The 16,655-nt window shown below is 55.8% G+C and overlaps 1 protein-coding gene and 1 pseudogene across 1 annotated transcript; one reads left to right on the top strand and one right to left on the bottom strand.

Moving 5' to 3' along the window:
• The first annotated feature begins 3,980 nt into the window (after positions 1-3,980).
• Positions 3,981-5,126, top strand: LOC100663187 (3-galactosyl-N-acetylglucosaminide 4-alpha-L-fucosyltransferase FUT3-like; annotated as a pseudogene).
• A 3,579-nt stretch (positions 5,127-8,705) lies between these two features.
• Positions 8,706-12,675, bottom strand: NRTN (neurturin). Its single transcript, XM_003421655.4, has 2 exons — positions 12,502-12,675; positions 8,706-9,253 (listed from the first exon to the last, which is right to left on the bottom strand). Exons 1-2 carry the CDS (start codon positions 12,668-12,670, stop codon positions 8,829-8,831), a joined length of 594 nt encoding a protein of 197 aa, XP_003421703.1. The 5' UTR covers positions 12,671-12,675; the 3' UTR covers positions 8,706-8,828.
• Positions 12,676-16,655: the final 3,980 nt, after the last annotated feature.

Here is a 16,655-nt window from a genome sequence, read left to right as displayed (position 1 = left end):
CATTCTTCGCAATGTTATCCATAGTTTGTTATGATCCACACAGTTGAATGCCTTTGCATAGTCAATAAAACACAGGTAAACATCCTTCTGGTATTCTCTGCTTTCAGCCAGGATCCATGTGACATCAGCAATGATATCCCTGGTTCCACGTCCTCTTCTGAAACCGGCCTGAATTCCTGGCAGTTCCCTGTCGATATACTGCTGCAGCCGTTTTTGAATGATCTTCACCAAAATTTTGCTTGCATGTGATAGTGATGATATTGTTCGATAATTTCCGCATTCAGTTGGATCACCTTTCTTGGGAATAGGCATAAATATGGATCTCTTCCAGTTGCTTGGCCAGGCAGCTGTCTTCCAAATTTCCTGGCATAGGCAAGTGAGCACGTCTAGTGCTGCATCCGTTTGCTGAAACGTCTCAATAGGTATTCCCTCAATTCCTGGAGGCTTGTTTTTTACCAGCTTGAACTTGAACTTCTTCCCTCAGTACCATGGCTTCCTGATCATGTTACCTCCTGAAATGGTTGAATGCCGACCAATTCTTTTTGGTATAGTGACTCTGTGTATTCCTTCCATCTGCTTTTGATGCTTCCTGCATCATTTAATATTTCCCCCATAGAATCCTTCGGTATTGCAACTCGAGGTTTGAATTTTTTTCTTTAGATCTTTCAGCTTGAGAAAAGCTTAGTATGTTCCTCCCTTTTGGTTTTTTATCTCCAGGTTTCTGCACAGGTCATCATACTACTTTGTCTTCTCGAGCCACCCTTTGAAATCTCTTGTTCAGCTCTTTTACTTCATCACTTTTTCCTTTTGCTTTGGCTACTTGACACTCAAGAGAAAGTTTCAGAGTCTCCTCTGACATCCATTTAGATCTTTTCTTTCTCTCCTGCCTTCTTAATGACCTCTTGCTTTCCTCATGTGTGATGTTCTTGATGTCATTCTACAACTCTTCTGGTCTTTGGTCATTAGTGTTCAACGCATCAAATCTATTGTTGAGATGGTCTCTAAATTTAAATGAGATATACTCAAGTCGCTGTTATTCCCGGCATAGTAGACCATGTGACTGTCCAATTCAAAATGAACAAAACAAGTTTATTTCAGCTCACTAATGCCTAGGACATTGATGTTTATGCTTTCCATTTCATTTTGGGGAGCAGACTGCCAGGTCTGCCTCCCAAGGAGCCACTGGGTGGGTTCAAACTGCCAACCTTTTGATTTGTAGCCAAGGGCTTAGTAGTGAAATGAGGCTATTACCAGTATAATAAAGTTGTATTTCACAGGAAAAAAATTTTTTTATGCTTTCCTTTTTTTTTTATTGTTTTTATTGTGGTAAAAGTATATCTAACAAGACATTTGCCGGTGCAGGATTTTTTTACATGTACAATTTGCGGACGTTGATTACATTCGTCACGTTATGCAACCATCTTGACGATCCTTTTCCAAGTTATTCCTCCACCATTGACAGAAACTCAGCGCCCCTGAAGCTATGACTCCCCCGTCTGCCTCTCTCCCACCCCGGGTACTATTTCCATTTATTTAAATTCACAATTGAATAACATCTCTAAGTGCCCCATAGCTGTGTGGGGTTAGTGGTTCCCATCTTAAGCAGCTCAGGGTTGTCGTTGCTGTTGTGCCATTGAGTCCATTCCAACTCATAGTGACCTCATGTGACAGAGTCGAACTGCCCCATAGGGTTTTCTAGGCTAGAATCGTTACAGGAGCAGGTGGCCAGCTCTTTCTTCTGTGAAGCCACTGGGTGGGTTCAAACTGCCAGTCATCCGGTTAGCAGCTGAGAATTTAGCCGCTCCATCACCAGGGCTTCCTAAGGCAGGGTTAGACCAACACAGGGTCACTGTGAGTCAGAATGGAGCCCTGGTGGCACAGTGCTTGAGTGCTGGACGACTCACCTAAAGGTTGGCAGCCCGAATCCACCAGGTGCTGCTTGGAAACCCTACGGGGCAGTTCTACTCTGCCTTACAGGGTGGCTAAGAGTCTGAATCCTCTTGAAGGCAATGGGTTTGCTTTTGGGGTGAGTCAGAATGGACTCAAGGGCAGTGGATGTGGCTTAAAGGAGCCCTGGTTGGACACTGGTTAACGACTCCACTGCTAACTGAAAGGTTGGCGGTTTGAACCCACCAGCCACTCCTGTTGAGGAAGATGCGACAGTCTGCTTCCGTAAGGATTACAGCCTTGGCAACACTACGGGGCAAGCTGTACTCTGTCCTACAGAGTTACTAGGATTGGAATCGACTCGATGGCAATGGGTTTGTTTTGCTTTTTATTGATCTTGTAAACTGTATTGTATCAGACCAAGGTAGTTTTAGCATGAAGTGAATGAAACGCCCACAAATCCCGGAGCTGGGGAGTCGATTGTAACTCCTGGCACCCCCATGTGTTACAGACTTCAATTGCTCCGTAAGGCTTTCTTGGTTGTAATCTTTATGGAAGCAGATTGCCAGGCGTTTCTTCTGAGGTACTGCCAGGTGGGTTCAAACTGCCAACCTTCAGGTTAGCATCTATCACAAATCGTTTGTGCGACTTAAATCCTCTAGCTTAAGCTTCAGGGCCCCCTAAAGAAAGATTTGCTTTTGGACCTAATTCTGGATTCATTATAGTGCTTACTTGTCCTTAGAGATGTTCCCAAATTGAAGAAGCGTCGGGCTCTGGAAGACGGGGTCCCCATCTGGAACCTGCAGAGCTGCGCTCCTAAAGTGCCATTGTTCATTTTTCACAGCTGCGTAGTACTCCACTGTAGGGACTTTAACCAGCTGCCCACTGATGGGCAGGTAGCTTGGTTCCAAACGCCATTGTATGCATGTGTGTGGGCATTTGGGCAATCCCCTTGGCCTGAGGGTCAATGTGTTTTCCATTGTGATTGATCATCACCAGTCTGCCTCCCTTGAAGACCTAAAAAGAAACCAGTTGCCATGGAGTCTACTCCAATCTCACAGCAGGTTCCTGTGGGTCAGAGTAGAACTGTGCTCCATAGAGTTTTCAACAGCTGAGTTTTCGGAAGCAGATTGCCAGGCCTTTCTTCCAAGGCACCTCTGGTGGATTTGAACCTCTGAACTTTCATTTGCACCAGCCAGGGGCTCCTTAGAATGAACAATTTGAGTGAATATTAAGTAAAGATTAAGCTTGAAGACCTAAGGCCTTCCTTCCCCTCCCCCCCAAAAATGAGCCAGGCTCTCTTCTCACCTCCACACCTTTGCACTGGCTGTTCCCTCTGCCATGAATCCTCCTACTTGACCTGACAAACTCTTACAACAGCCAAGGATAGAAAGGTCAGCTCCACGGGGCTTAGAGCATCTATAACCGGCTCAGTCTTCTCTCCAGACTAGGAGGGAGTGTGAGGGTGCTGGCGGTGGGCGGGGTCAGGGTAGGACTTGAGAGCCCTTGGCACCTGTCCCATCTTCCCCAGTGACCCCTAGTGGCCAGGAGAATGTGGACTCTGAGACCAGATCACCTTTCTCAAACCCCAGCTCTGCTGTTTTCTTGCTGGCAGTCACTTGGTCTCAGTTTTCTCATCTGGAAAATAGGAATAACAATAGTTAAGCACTCAGCTGCTAGCTATCAGGTTGGTGGTTTGAACCCACCAAGCGGCTCCACAGGAGAGAGAACTGTCAATCTACTTCTGTAAACAGTGTTGTTGTTAGGTGCTATCTGGTGGATGCTGACGCATAGCGACCCTGTGTGACAGAGGAGAACAGCCCCATAGGATTTCCCAGGCTGTAATCTTCATGGGAGCACATCACCAGGTCTCTCTCCAACAGAACCGCTGCGTAGGTTTGAATCGCCGGGTATATTTGAACCACCAACCTTTTAGTTAACAGCCGACCCCTTAACCATTTGCACACCAGGGCTCCTTTCAAGAGAAGTCTGTGGGGCAGTTCTGCTCTGTCACGTGGCTGCTATGAGCCAGAAAAACCCAGTGGCACCTAACAACAACCACCTCAGATATCATGATGATTCTATGTGGCGACTCCTGCTCCACCCTTCGAGGTGCGGGCTGTTATTTTTGTTATCAATGACACCTTCTCTGCCCTCCCCGCCTCCCAGCTTCTCTGACCCATGGATCCCATCGGTTGGGCCAAGGTACAATATCCCTGGCCCCGCTGTCTCTTTGGGCTGCTGTTTCAGCTGCTTTTGGCTCTATGCCTCTTCTCTCACCTGCGTGTGACTCCAGGCAAGCCCTGGACCATGGAACCCCTGGCCAAATCTGCCAATAAGTCCTGCCAGTTAACCCCCAGCCACCCACCCCTGGTCATCCTGCTGTGGACATGGCCCTTCAATGTCCCTGTGTATCTGTCCCAGTGCTCCAGGCTGTGGCCCGGCACAGCCGACTGCCAACCAACTGCCAGCCGACTGCCAGCCCCAGGGTGTACCGGCAGGCAGATGCGGTCATCGTGCATCACTGGGACATCATGTCCAGGCCTTGGGCGCAGCTCCCACCCTCCCCACGGCCACCGGGCCAGCGCTGGGTCTGGTTCAACTTGGAGCCACCCTCCAACCTCAAGAACCTGAAGGCACTAGATGGTTACTTCAACCTGACCATGTCCTACCGCAGCGACTCGGACATCTTCACACCCTAAGGCTGGCTTGAGCCATAGCCTGGCCAGCCTGCCGAAGCGCAGGCCCACCTCTCAGCCAAGACCAAGCTGGTGGCCTGGGTGGTGTCCAACTGGCAACCAAACTTGGTCCGGGTGCAGTACTACCAGCAGCTGCAGCCCCACCTGAAAGTGGACGTGTACGGGCGCTCCCACCAGCAGCTGCCCTCTGCCACCATGATGGAGGTGCTGGCCCAGTACAAATTCTACCTGGCTTTCGAGAACTCTGTGCACCCCGATTACATCACAGAGAAACTGTGGAAGAACGCCCTCCATGCCTGGGCCGTGCTGGTGGTCCTGGCCCCCAGCAGAAGGAACTATGAGTGCTTCCTGCCGCCTGATGCCTTCATCCACGTGGACGACTTCCCGAGCCCCCAGGCCCTGGCTCAGCACCTGCAGGCCCTGGACAAGGACCATGCCAGCTACCTGAGATACTTCTGCTGGCGGGAGACGCTGCGGCCCAGAACTACTGCTGGGACTCCAGGTACCAGACGGTGCCCAGTATAGCCTCCTGGTTCACATAAGCTGTGGCCTGGGGCCTGGGCTGCTGGGGACCTCACCTGCTGGGACCTCACCTCCCTGAACCTCTCCTGTCAGGGACCTCTCCTGCTGGCGACCTCACTTGCCGGGACCTTACCTCTGGAACCTCACCTGCTGAGACTTCACCTGTTGGGACCTCGCCTGCCAGGAGGAACCTCAGCTTCTGGGGACCTCACCTTCCAGGGTATCACTTGCCAGGGACCTCACCTGCTGGGGACCTTACCCACCAAGGCACTCACCCTCTGGGGAAGCAGGTCCCTGGGAGCGGGGAGTGATGCTCCCAGTAACCATGGTTCTGGCTGGTCTTCCTGTGATTGTCACTTCTGTGTTCGCTGCCTGTGTGGTTGGGGTCACAACATTGTCCCCACTCTCCAGCTGGGGATGCTGTGAGGAACACTGGTGTGCCCCCTTTTCTAGAGCATACTCCTCACCCAGGGCAAGTCTCCCCCAGGGACTCGGGCCATGTCCGTATTTTGGTTGTCACAGCTGGAGGCAGGGGTGCTGCAGTCATCTGGTGGATGGAGGCCAGGGTTGCTGCTCCGCACCCTACAGTGCCCAGGACAGCCCCGCCCCAGAGAAGGATCCAGCCCCAAATGTCAGAAAGTGGGAGAACTCTGCCCGAGACCATCTGGGGCCCTCGGGGTCAGGGGCCAGCAGGTGTTCAAAGCTCCATGGAGGCCTCTCCTCCAGCTGACACCTGAGGGGGTCTGGCAGGTTGTGGAGACCACAATGGGTGGGTCAGGGTGTCTGGGGGTCCCACTGGGAGCAGGGCTTCAACAAGGGGACCCAATATGTCTAGAGCCTGGGGCGAAGGTGGCTGGGCGTACCTGACTGACAGCTGGGGGCAGGATAGAGGACAGGGATGCCCCTGTTGGGGGGGGAAGGTGCTGTGTGTGCGGCTGTAAGGGTAAGTGGAGGGCTACGTGGGGCTGGAGCGTGCAGGAGATCTGGTGTGTGACCGTTAGTATGAGGGCATGCAGGCCTTGGGGGGGGGGCTGTAACCCTGAGTGTGTGTTGGGGGGTGTGTGTGTGCAAGTTAAGAGTATGCATGACTGTGTGGGCTTGCTGTGACTGTGTGTGTGTGTGTGTGTGTGTGTGTGCGTGTGCATGCATGCGCGGGAGAGAGTGTGAGGCTATGTGTGGGGCTCTGTAACCAGAAGTGTGTGATCGTGTGTGTGTGGGGGGGCTGCATGGAGCTTCTGTGACTTTATGCTTGTGTGTGAGAGTCAGCGTGAATGTGTGTAGGACTGTGGGAGGCTGCTGTGATACTGTGTGAGGGTGTGTGTGTGTGTCTGTGAGTGTGTAGAGTTGTGTATGGGGCTTCTGTGACTGCAGGTGTACGCTGTGTGTGTCAGTGAGAGACTGAGTAGGGTTGTGGGGACCCTGCTATGACATGAATTGTATGACTGACACTGTTGCTGTGAATGCGTAAGTGTGTGACCATGGGTGTGACTGTGTGTACCTGCATTTTGACTACACGTAGCTCCCAAGTGTCTCCAGGGATGTCTGTGTGTGGTCGTCCCATCTCGTGTGAGGCCCCACGAATGTCCCTGCCTGTATATGCAGCAGCTTGGCTGCCGTGCTCCGTGTGTGGGACTGTGATGTTGTGTGACTGTCTGATGGAGGTGTGTTGTCAGGGTGGGTGCGGTGTGACGCTCAGTGTATGTCTGGGTGTGAGGGTGAGTGAGGCTGAGTGTGTGTGGCGGATACGAGACCCTGTCCGAGGGCACCATTCTGAGTGTGTGATCCTGAGTGTGAGTGGTGAGTGTGTAAGCATGGGCTGTGGGGTGTGTGTGATCCCATGTGCTTGGGTTCCTGTGGGGGGGTAGTCTCTGAGCACCATAAATGTGTGTGTATATGTGTGTACGTGTGTGTGTGATTATGTATGTGTGTGCACATGTATGTATATGTGACTGTGTGTGTAGATGTATGTATGTTTGTGTGTAAGTGACTGTGTACATGTATGAGTGTGTGTGGTGTGGGTTGCTGAGAACCTCAGCCCCAGAGTCTGGGAGGCAGTTCTATTTACCTTGCAATTATCTGACGCCTGGGCCCACACCCTGCAGTTGGGATTTGGATCTGGGTGCAAGACAACAGGGAGGCTGAGGTCCCTGGAGGCCTGGGCAGGGGACACACACACACAGACACAGACACACGGAGGAAGCTGAGCTTCAGGGGGCCCAGACTTAGGTGGACACCAGCTTCCCCGCTGTGTCCTGGGCTCAGCAACTTGAGGCTGGAGGCCTCCCCAGCCATCCAGATGGGGAAACTGAGGCTCTGAGTGGGCATCACCTTGGCTTGCACAGCATTTGGGGACTCTGGCCTCTCTGCATAGCAGGGCTGACTAGGCCCAAAGACTGGAAGAATCCACCACCCCAAACCTCATAGTCAAAAGACCATGGGGGCAAACAGGGACCCCAGCCAGCCTTGCCCGGGAACTGCCTTCCAAACAGACCATCCACGAGCTGGATTGTGTCGCCAAACCCTGCATTTTGAGCTCCCTGGAAGTTCTGCTTGTTAGCTGCCCTGGAGTGTCTCCAGCTGCAGCCAGAGTCCTGGGGGGCAGGGAGCCTGGCTGAGTGATCCTCCCTGGGGTCAGTTTCTGATCTGTGCCCCTCGGTTTTGGATGAGGACAAGTCTAGGTAGGTGGTGCTGAGCTCTGATGTATGGGAAGAATAAGAGGGGGCCTGGTCAGCGTAGGGGACAGAGCCAAGGTGGAGGTGAGTGGACCATGCCTTAGGAGGCTGTCTGGGCACTGGGGGTGCACCCTCCAGAGCCCCCAGTCTGGGGAGATGGTCAGTAAGAGAATTCCACCCCCTCAGGCCTCCAGGCCACCCCCCCTCCGGGCTTACAGGACCCCTCCCCGCCTTCTCAGACCGTGGGACCCACCAGAACCCAACACCCCGTCAAGCATCAAGGTGACACCATCGTCAAATCTAAACATCGCGCCCCATTTTTTTCCATTCTCCGCGGGAGCTCATCGTAAATCCCCCCTCGAAGCCTGGCCAGGGCTTTTATAAGTACAGGACCCAGGTCTCTGGGGACCCAGCTCTGCTCCAGCAGGCGCCGTCTTCAGCCGACTGGGCTGGCGCCCGCCCCAGAACTTTCCTCACCAGGAGGTGGGCTGCACGCCGGTATTTTTAGCTGGTGAAAGGAGATAGTGGCTCAGAGTTCACCCTGATGGAGCTGGACTGTGGAGGCTCATCGGGCAAGGCAGGCCTGGGTCCACCTAGACCTCAGTCTCTTCATCTGCAGAATGGCTCCACCTCCCTTTCCTATTCTAATCCTCCCCTTTCTTCCCCAGAAACCCACACTGGGAGGAGGGGCAGAAGGACTCAGGGAGGTGAGAAGGAAGCTCTCTGCCAACACTGTCCCCACTTTTCTTTCGTCTCCCTTTGAGACTTCTTTCCTTCTCCAAAGCAAACGGGATCCTCCCATAATCCCCTGCAGACGACACCCTATCACCCCCCTTTCCCCAGTGGAGACAGCGCTTTCTCACGCGCCCTCACCCCCTCGTTTGGAGACCGGCACCCCGGGAGAGCGCAGAATCACAACCCTGGCTCCATTTTCCCACACTTTATCTCAACGCAGTTTTAACGAGAGTCAGTGCCATGGCCTCGACGGCATCTTCTGCGCATGGGCAGTCTGGCGAGGGGCCCGTCTCCCGGGCCCGTTGAGGTAGGGTCACACGCAGGCGCACTCGCGCGCCGACAGCTCGTGCACTGTGTGGTAGCGACTGTTTGTGTCCAGGAAGGACACCTCGTCCTCGTAGGCCGTCGGGCGGCAGCAGGGCTGCGCGCGCACCCGCTCCCGCCGCACGCGCCGTTGCTGGCGCAGGCGCCTTAGCCCTAGGTCGTAGAAGCGCGCGGCCGCCTCGCATGCGCCTGCGCAGTAGCGGAACAGCACCGTTTCGTCCGACGTGTATCCCAGGCCCAGCTCGCTCACGCGAACCTCGAGCTCGCGCAGCCCACACGGCCGCGTGCTCGAGCGCGCACGCGCGCGCCGACGCCGAGGCCCCACCCGACGGCGGGGTCCCGGGGGCCGCCCGACCCAGGGCGTCAGGTCGCGCAGCTCCACCGCGTCCGGGGCGCCTTGCAGCAGTGCTCGGTCTGCGAGAGTGGACAGGAAGAGAAGAGGGACGGGATCAGCAGGGAGTATCCAACCCTTGCTGTTTCCCCTGCAAAAAAAGACCCTTGCTGGGACACCTGGGGCGCTAGTGGACCGTCAGAACCCTTTTTCCCTCGTCCCTACATCCACTTTCTGCGCTGCCCTGGGGCGGGACGGTTTTGGGGGCCAGATCCAGCCCTCTGGCCAAAACCAGCCTCCTCTGCTGGGCTGCTCATGCGCTCTCTGGGCGGTGCCGGGGGGTGCATATCAGCCTTCTCCTCTGGCCCCCATGGCTTCTAACACCTCACTTGACTGTTCCCCCACGCTGGGCTGCCCAGAGCCTGGCTCGCCCTTTCTGGGTGTCCAGAGCTATTTTCCATCCTGCCCTCCCTCCTTTGAGCTGGGCTGATCCAAGTCTCTAACTTATTCCCTTTGGGGCCCCCTTTCCCTTTTACTCTCCCACCTAACACTTGCTTTCTGGAACCCATCCGGATCTATGCTGGGCTGCCCTGGCGGTCGTAGCCCCCTTTTCTCTTGGCAGCCCCCACTTCTTTGCAGAGATGAAAGGGGGCTCAACAGGCAGTGGTAGTGACCGAAGCTCTGCCCGAGCAGGGCCCCCAACTGCCCCCACCCCGTGCTGAGCTGTCCCCGGGCATTGGCACACCATCTCCAGGCAGGGTTAGGGGCCTGTTTCCCACACCCCAATCCCTCACTGTTTAGCTGAATTGCTATAAGTCACTAACTCTCTTTGAGGCTCCCCACCCAAGGTCCCCACAGCCCCTGGGCTGTTTATGCAGCAGTGGGCCTCAGTTTCCCTGTCCAAAAAACCAAATTGGGGTGTTTGGGCCTCTCAGAATACATAGAGCAGCAACAGGTACTGAGGCAGAGGTTCCCAGGCCCCGTGGGGTGGCAGCAGCTACTGTCAGGACTACCCCGTTTTGTTGTTAGGTGCTGTTGAGTCAATTCTGACTCCTGGCAACCCCATGGGACACAGTAGAACTGCCCCATAGGGTTTCCTAGGCTTGTAATCTTTACAGAAGCAGATTGCCGGGTCTTTCTCCCGCAGAGCCGCTGGGTGGGTTCAAACCTGCAACCTTCCGGTTTCGGTTTACAGCTGAGTGCTTAACAGTTGTGCCACCAGGGCCCTGTGTTACAAGTGAGGAAACATAGTTCAAGAGTACAGAGATTTGCCCAAGACCACACCACCAGCAGATGGCGGAGCAGGGCCCGGACCGCCCTCCTCCCCCTCCGTCCTGAACCCAAGTTTGGCCCAAGTCCAGTCCCCCCATCCCCCCCGCCGTCCCTCAGTCGCTGGTACCCTGAGTCTCCGGTTCCCAGGGCCCTGCAGCCTAAATTTATTTCCCAAGGGGCAGGCCCTGCCCCAGTACTCGGCGGCCCCAGGAGAGTACAGGCGGTGGAATGGCAGGCAGTGCAGATGGTTGACCAGCAGTCAGGTGCTCCCAGCCACCAGGGAGCTGGCAGTCACCTTTGTGGTCGGGAGAGGAGATCTCCAGTGTAGTCCCACCTGGCTCCAAGGCTGGTGCACCTCGTTGTCAAAGGCATGAGCTTTCTGGGAGGCCCCAGGGGGAGGGGCTGTCTGCTGCCCTGGGGGGTGGGTGTTCCCACAGCAGGGCTCAAAAGCCGGACAGACCCAGGTACTGAGCCTGGCTCTGCTCTGTGCAACTTCAGACAAGGGGTGGCCCTGCACGGTGCCTCAGTTTCCCTGCCTGCTCCGTGAAGCTGGCAAAATCCCTTCAGTGGCTGGAGCTGAGAGTGGGAAATGGGGGGGGGGGCTGGGCAGTGTGTTCCCTGTTCTTTTAGCCCAGGGACGGGACTGGGGTGGCCAGGAAAGTCCACCTTGGGGGGCTAGGCGCCGGCCTAGCTCGTTTCCGGTGCTCCCACCCCTGAGGTGTGTGTCTGGGAAGTTACTGGAGGGGTTGCCAGAGAGACTACAGATACCCAGTTCCATTTGAGCTTCAGATAAACAATGAATACTTTTTTTAGTACAGTATATCTGTCTTTCCCCCCTCCCCCCAAGCAGGGCTGGCTACACGCACAGGGTCTGGAATATAAAGGCACGAGACGCTCACCATGCCTGAAATGCCACCATCACCAACAGCTTTGGGGATCTGGGGCCACTCCTCCCCCCAAGCAGAGCTGAGCCCAAGGACAGGATGCAAGCCAGGCAGGCACCCACCCATGGGCAGAGACCCTCCCCGGCTCCTCAAATTCCGCCCTTCTGTGCTTTGCCCCCGGGTCCTGGAATGCTGGCTTTTGGGGGCCCCTCCCAAGTCTCTGGGCCCCAGTGTCCTGGGAAGAACTTCGCTGCCTGCAGGGGGGAGCAGGGGCGGAAGTGAAACCCCCGCCGGGGGCCACCCTTGTCCATTGTGAGGACAAGAAAGACGGATTGTGTGGGCCGACGGAGCGGGCGTGGACGTGCACACAGGCTGCACGCGGCCCGCACACGAAAGCTCGCCCGCACGCGCCCCGCCCACGTCCGCACCCCAGCTGTGCGTGATGGCGCACGCATGGTCATGGGGCAGAAGGCTGGGGCGAGTGGGGTGCTGGGCATGGCCGCTGCCTGGGCCACGCCCCTCGGGGTGGGCCTTCCCATCTGTCTCTTCTCACCCTAGTCTCTATCTCCTCTCGGTTTCACTCCGCCTCTATGTCTCTCTATCTCTTTCTCTGGGTCTCTCTTCCTGTCTCTAGATCTCTCCTGTCTCCTCCATACACCTTAGTCCGTGTCCACCCTGGTGGGTCACTGGGTCCAGCCTTCCCCCCCCTTCCCCCGCCGCGCTGCAGCGGCCACCCAGACCGACTGCCAGGAGCTAATCTCCATCTGGCCCCCCTGCCCCTCAAGTTCAGAGCCTAATTCCTTGTGACAGCTGAGCCAAGAGACCCCAGTTCCCAGCAGCCACCCTTACTCCCTGCCAGGTCGTTGGGGGGATTTGCACCCTCCTTCCATCCATCTAAAAAAAGCCTCAATGGCCCCACTCCACTGCCTGAAGTTCCACCATTAATGTTGTGTGCCCTCGAGTCGATGCCGACTCATAGCAGCCCTATAGGACAGAGTAGAACTGCCTCACAGGGTTTTCTAGGTTGAAATCTTTGGGAGCAGATCGCCAGGTCTTTCTCCTTCGGAGACACTGAGTTCGAACTGCTAACCCTTTGGTTAGCAGCCGAGCGCTTAGCAGTTGTGCCATCAGGGCTCCTTTATGGCCACCCCTTTTTGGGAGGCGGAGGGGCTTACACTGGGCCAGGCGGGCGATTCGGGCATCCAGGGTGCGCGGCGGCCTGCGAAGCGGGGTCAGGGCGGGTCCCAGGCGCTGGCTGAGAAACAGGCCATCTCGACACATCCAGACGGAGAGCACGGAGCTGCAGAGCACCGAAGCCACGGCCGCCGCCTTCCAGCGCTGCATTCTCCGCCTGCGGGCACGGGGGGCGGGGGGGGACAGGGGGGCCATCAGCTAACGCCCCCTCGTCCGTCTGCCCATCCACAAATGGGCGTGGGGCTCTGGGCACTGGGAACACGGCGGGGCCCCTGACCATGAACAACTCCTGCCTAATGATCGATAATAACGTAGGAACGATTCACCAGGGAACCACGGAACACGGTTGTGGAGAACACAACAGAGGTGGTGTGGGCGCTCCGAGGAGGGGTGACAGGGCAGCAGCCCCGAGCTGGGCTCCCCGAGTGTTTCCCTAAGCGGCTGACCATGGAGCCAAGACTTGAACAAAGGATAGGAATTGGCCAGGCCGAGGAGAATGGCATCTTGGGAGGGGGAAAAGCCAGTGCAAAGGCCCTGAGGCTGGAAGGAGGCTGGCATATCCCAGGAACAGCGAGGAGGTCACTGCGAAGGGAGGTGAGGCCACTACCGGCAGGGGGCACTGTGGGACAAGGGTGCAGAGGTGCGACGGCGCTAGAGGTACATCTGGGAGGCAAAAATCTGTCGCCTAGACTGATGTCCTTATAGTGACTTCCTGCCCCTCTCTGAGCCTCAATTTTCCCTCCAGACGAGTAAACTAATGCCCAGAATTGGGCAGCGATGCACTAAAGCTGCCCCCGACGTCGCGTGCCACCTCCAGACCTTTCCACCTGGAAGCATTTCCGCGCCCCTCCCTCCTTCCTCCCCTTCCCTTTCAGTCTCAGTTTGGCCGGTGCCTCCTCCAGGAAGCCTTCCCAGATTCCCCATACTGGCGCAGAGGGGGCCCCCACAATGCCCTGAGGTTCCCCCATCAGGGCCCCGACTTCCCTCTGCTGTGCCAGACTGGTCGCGTAGTGCTCACTGCGCACAGTAGGTGTCTAATAACCCACGTGCACCCCACCCCCTGTCCCGCCAAGACGCGTTTACATTCCCCGGCCCGGCGGCCGCGGGGTGCCTGGCTGCCGGCCATGTAAACATTTACACGGCGTGCTGAAAGCCGGGCTGAACGCCGGCTCCCGCCGGCCAGAGCCTGGGCCAGCCTCCGCGCCAGGGCACCGCCCGTGGGGTAACCGGACGTCCCTGCGCTGGGGTAATGGGACGTCCCCGCGCGCGCCCGCACAGTGTGCGGGCGGGCGGGGCAATGTTTCCATGCAAATCTATTTGCATTTATTTGCCTGCGGTTTGCATTGCCGAGGGAGGAACCACTCGCAACCCCATCTCTCCGTCGCCTCACCCCATGGATACTGGAGCACAGCAGCCACACACTCCAAACAGAACGTGTAACATATATTAAGCGCCTGCTGGGTACCAGGCCTGTCGTTGCGCTCCCGAGGGAGGCACCTGTTATTGCTGTCGTTAGTTGCCATTGTGTGGAGACTCGGAGCGACCCCATGTGTGCAGAGCAGAACTGCTCCATAGGTTTTCAAGGCTGTGACCTTTCAGAAACAGATCACCAGGCCTTTCTTCGCAGGCACCTCTGGGTGTGTTGGAACCACCAACCTTTCAGCTAGTAGTCAAGTGCTTAACCATCTGAGCCACCCAGGGGTTCCTAAGGAGGCACTAGTACCCTCATTTTACAGCTGAGGAAATTGAAGCACAGAGAAGGTAAGGCCTCGTTCAAGGGTGCCCAGCTAGAAGAGGACTGGAGATTTGAACTCAGGTGCTTTGTGGCACTGGGTTATTTGGGTTTTTTTTTTTTTTTGCTTTGACCTGACACACACTAAGCAAGCCAGTTTTGTGCTTGGGAACAAATGTTGTGGAGTAGCCCCGAGCACTTACTGGATCTTTGATACTGCGATTTGAATCGCTCTTGGTGATGCTGGTAGGAACTGAGGTCCCCAAGACAGGGGGAGGCTACAAACAAACCCTGAGCCAGCCTGGGGGTCTGTTAAGAGGCAGCCTGGAGGGAAGGCCCCCCAGGGTCAGCTCGACTGGTTCACTAGCACATAATAGGTGCTCAGTAAATACCTGTTGGATGGATGAATGGATGGATAAAAACGCTTTGCTGTCAAGTTGACTCATAGAGACCGTACAGCACAGAGCAGAACTGACCCACAGGGTTTCTAAGGCTGTCATCTTTACCGAGGAGCCCCGGTGGTACAATGGCTAATTGTGCTTAGCTGCTAACCGGAAGGTTGGTGGTTTGAACCCACCAGCAGCCGCTCCTCAGGAAAAAGATGTGGCAGTCGGCTTCTGTGCGGATTATAACCTCAGAAACCCTATGGGGCAGTTCTACTCTGTTCTGTACGCCACTGTGAGTCGGAAAGGACTCGATGGTAATGAGTTTGGTTTTTGGTTGGTAATCTTTATGGAAGCAGACTGCCTGTCACATCTTCCTCCCATGGGGCGGCTAGTGGGTTTGAACTACTGACCTTTTGGTTAGCAGCTGAGCGCTTAACCGCTGTGCCATCAGGGCTTCTTATGGATGGATGGGCAGACACAAAGAAACAAGGCATCCAGTGACTCAGATCCCAACTAGAAGGTCCAAGGTTTTAAGTCTGGCTATAATATGGCACCAATCACTGTCAAGAAACCCACCCCTGTTTATTAAGCACCAACTGTATTCTAAGCCTTGAGATTTCAACTGTCATCCCTTTTTTGGCCTCCCAATCAATCCACCCATTCATTCATTCATCCAACTTATATTGAGTACCTACTGTGTGCCCTGAGGATAGTGTGGGAACCAAGACAGACCAGGTACATCTGATGGGGAAGACAGGCAGTATACCAAGAAACAGGAACAAAATGATTTCAGGTGTCATGGAGTCGGATGGTGCTGGGAGAGTCAGGGGCCTTCCAAGGCAGAGGCACAGCCCATGCAGAGGCCCTGAGGCAGGACCGGGCCTGGTGCATTGGAGGATGGCAAGGAGGCCTGTGTGGCTGGAGTGGAGTGAGCAAGGGGGAGAGATGAGGAGGGGAGGGCAAGGATGGGGCCAGGCAGGTTGTGCAGGGCCTTCCGGGTGACGGGGAGAATATTTCATCCCCAAGGTTGTACGGCAAGCAGAGGTCAGCTGTGGGGTTTGAACCTGGGCCTGTCAGGTACCAAAACATACCCCCTCTTCCCTTAACGAGCACTTACTCTGTGCCAGGCCCCATTCTATCCGCTTAGTGTGTATTGAGTCATTTCAACTTCACAAGAGTTCCAAGAAACAGGTCATATCCTTATCCCATTTTACAGATGGGAATACTGAGGCCCAGAGAGGTGAAATGACTTGCCCAAGGTCACAGAGCTGGAATTTGAACCTAGGTGACCTGACCCCCCCCCCCAGGGAGGGGAGACAGGGTAGGGAAGCTGACACAGGCCCTCCCTGGTCCCCCACCTGCCCTCACACCAGCTCTTAAAGAAGCATGCCTCAGTTTCCCCATTAGGCTGGAACAGCCTTGGGCTCTGGCACTCCGTTTCTACCAAGAGCTTGACTAGGGACAGGGAGGGTGGAGGAGGTGCCAGCCCCAGGGTGGCCTGGTTAGAGGAGGCCCCAGTGGCCTTGGAGGCATAGACCCCCCGGAGCTCTGATGGGGGACAGGAAGTCCGGGGGTCATCCGGTGGCAGCGGTGGGGCCCAACGTGATTGGCTGACAAGCATCTGCTAACAATGGGCCTTTCTGTGCCGGGGTCACCCGACTGGTTTGTCTCTGGCACTGACCAACCAGGAGGGGGTGTGCTGGAGGGCACAGGGGTGGGGGCGGCAGGTGTGCACGATGTGTGTGCCTGGGTGTCAAGGAGGCTCCGGGGGAGGGGGCCAGCTCATTCACACGGCACACTCAAGGCTCACACCCACACACACTCACACTCAGCGTTCTCATGTTCTCACACACACTCAATCCCCTCACACACATGCACTTGGGCATTCTCACTTGTACACTTGTATACACTCCCAGACACTATCACACACACTCAGGGGCATTTTCACACTCAAATATCACACTGCACTTTGCCTTTTTCATACTCACGCACTCAGACACTACCCCATACATTCAAA

Source organism: Loxodonta africana, chromosome 3 (genome assembly GCF_030014295.1).
Source record: "Loxodonta africana isolate mLoxAfr1 chromosome 3, mLoxAfr1.hap2, whole genome shotgun sequence".
Classification (NCBI taxonomy): domain Eukaryota; kingdom Metazoa; phylum Chordata; class Mammalia; order Proboscidea; family Elephantidae; genus Loxodonta; species Loxodonta africana.
The sequence above is the reverse complement of the archived record's forward strand: the minus strand, read 5'-3'. Positions and strand labels throughout refer to the sequence as shown.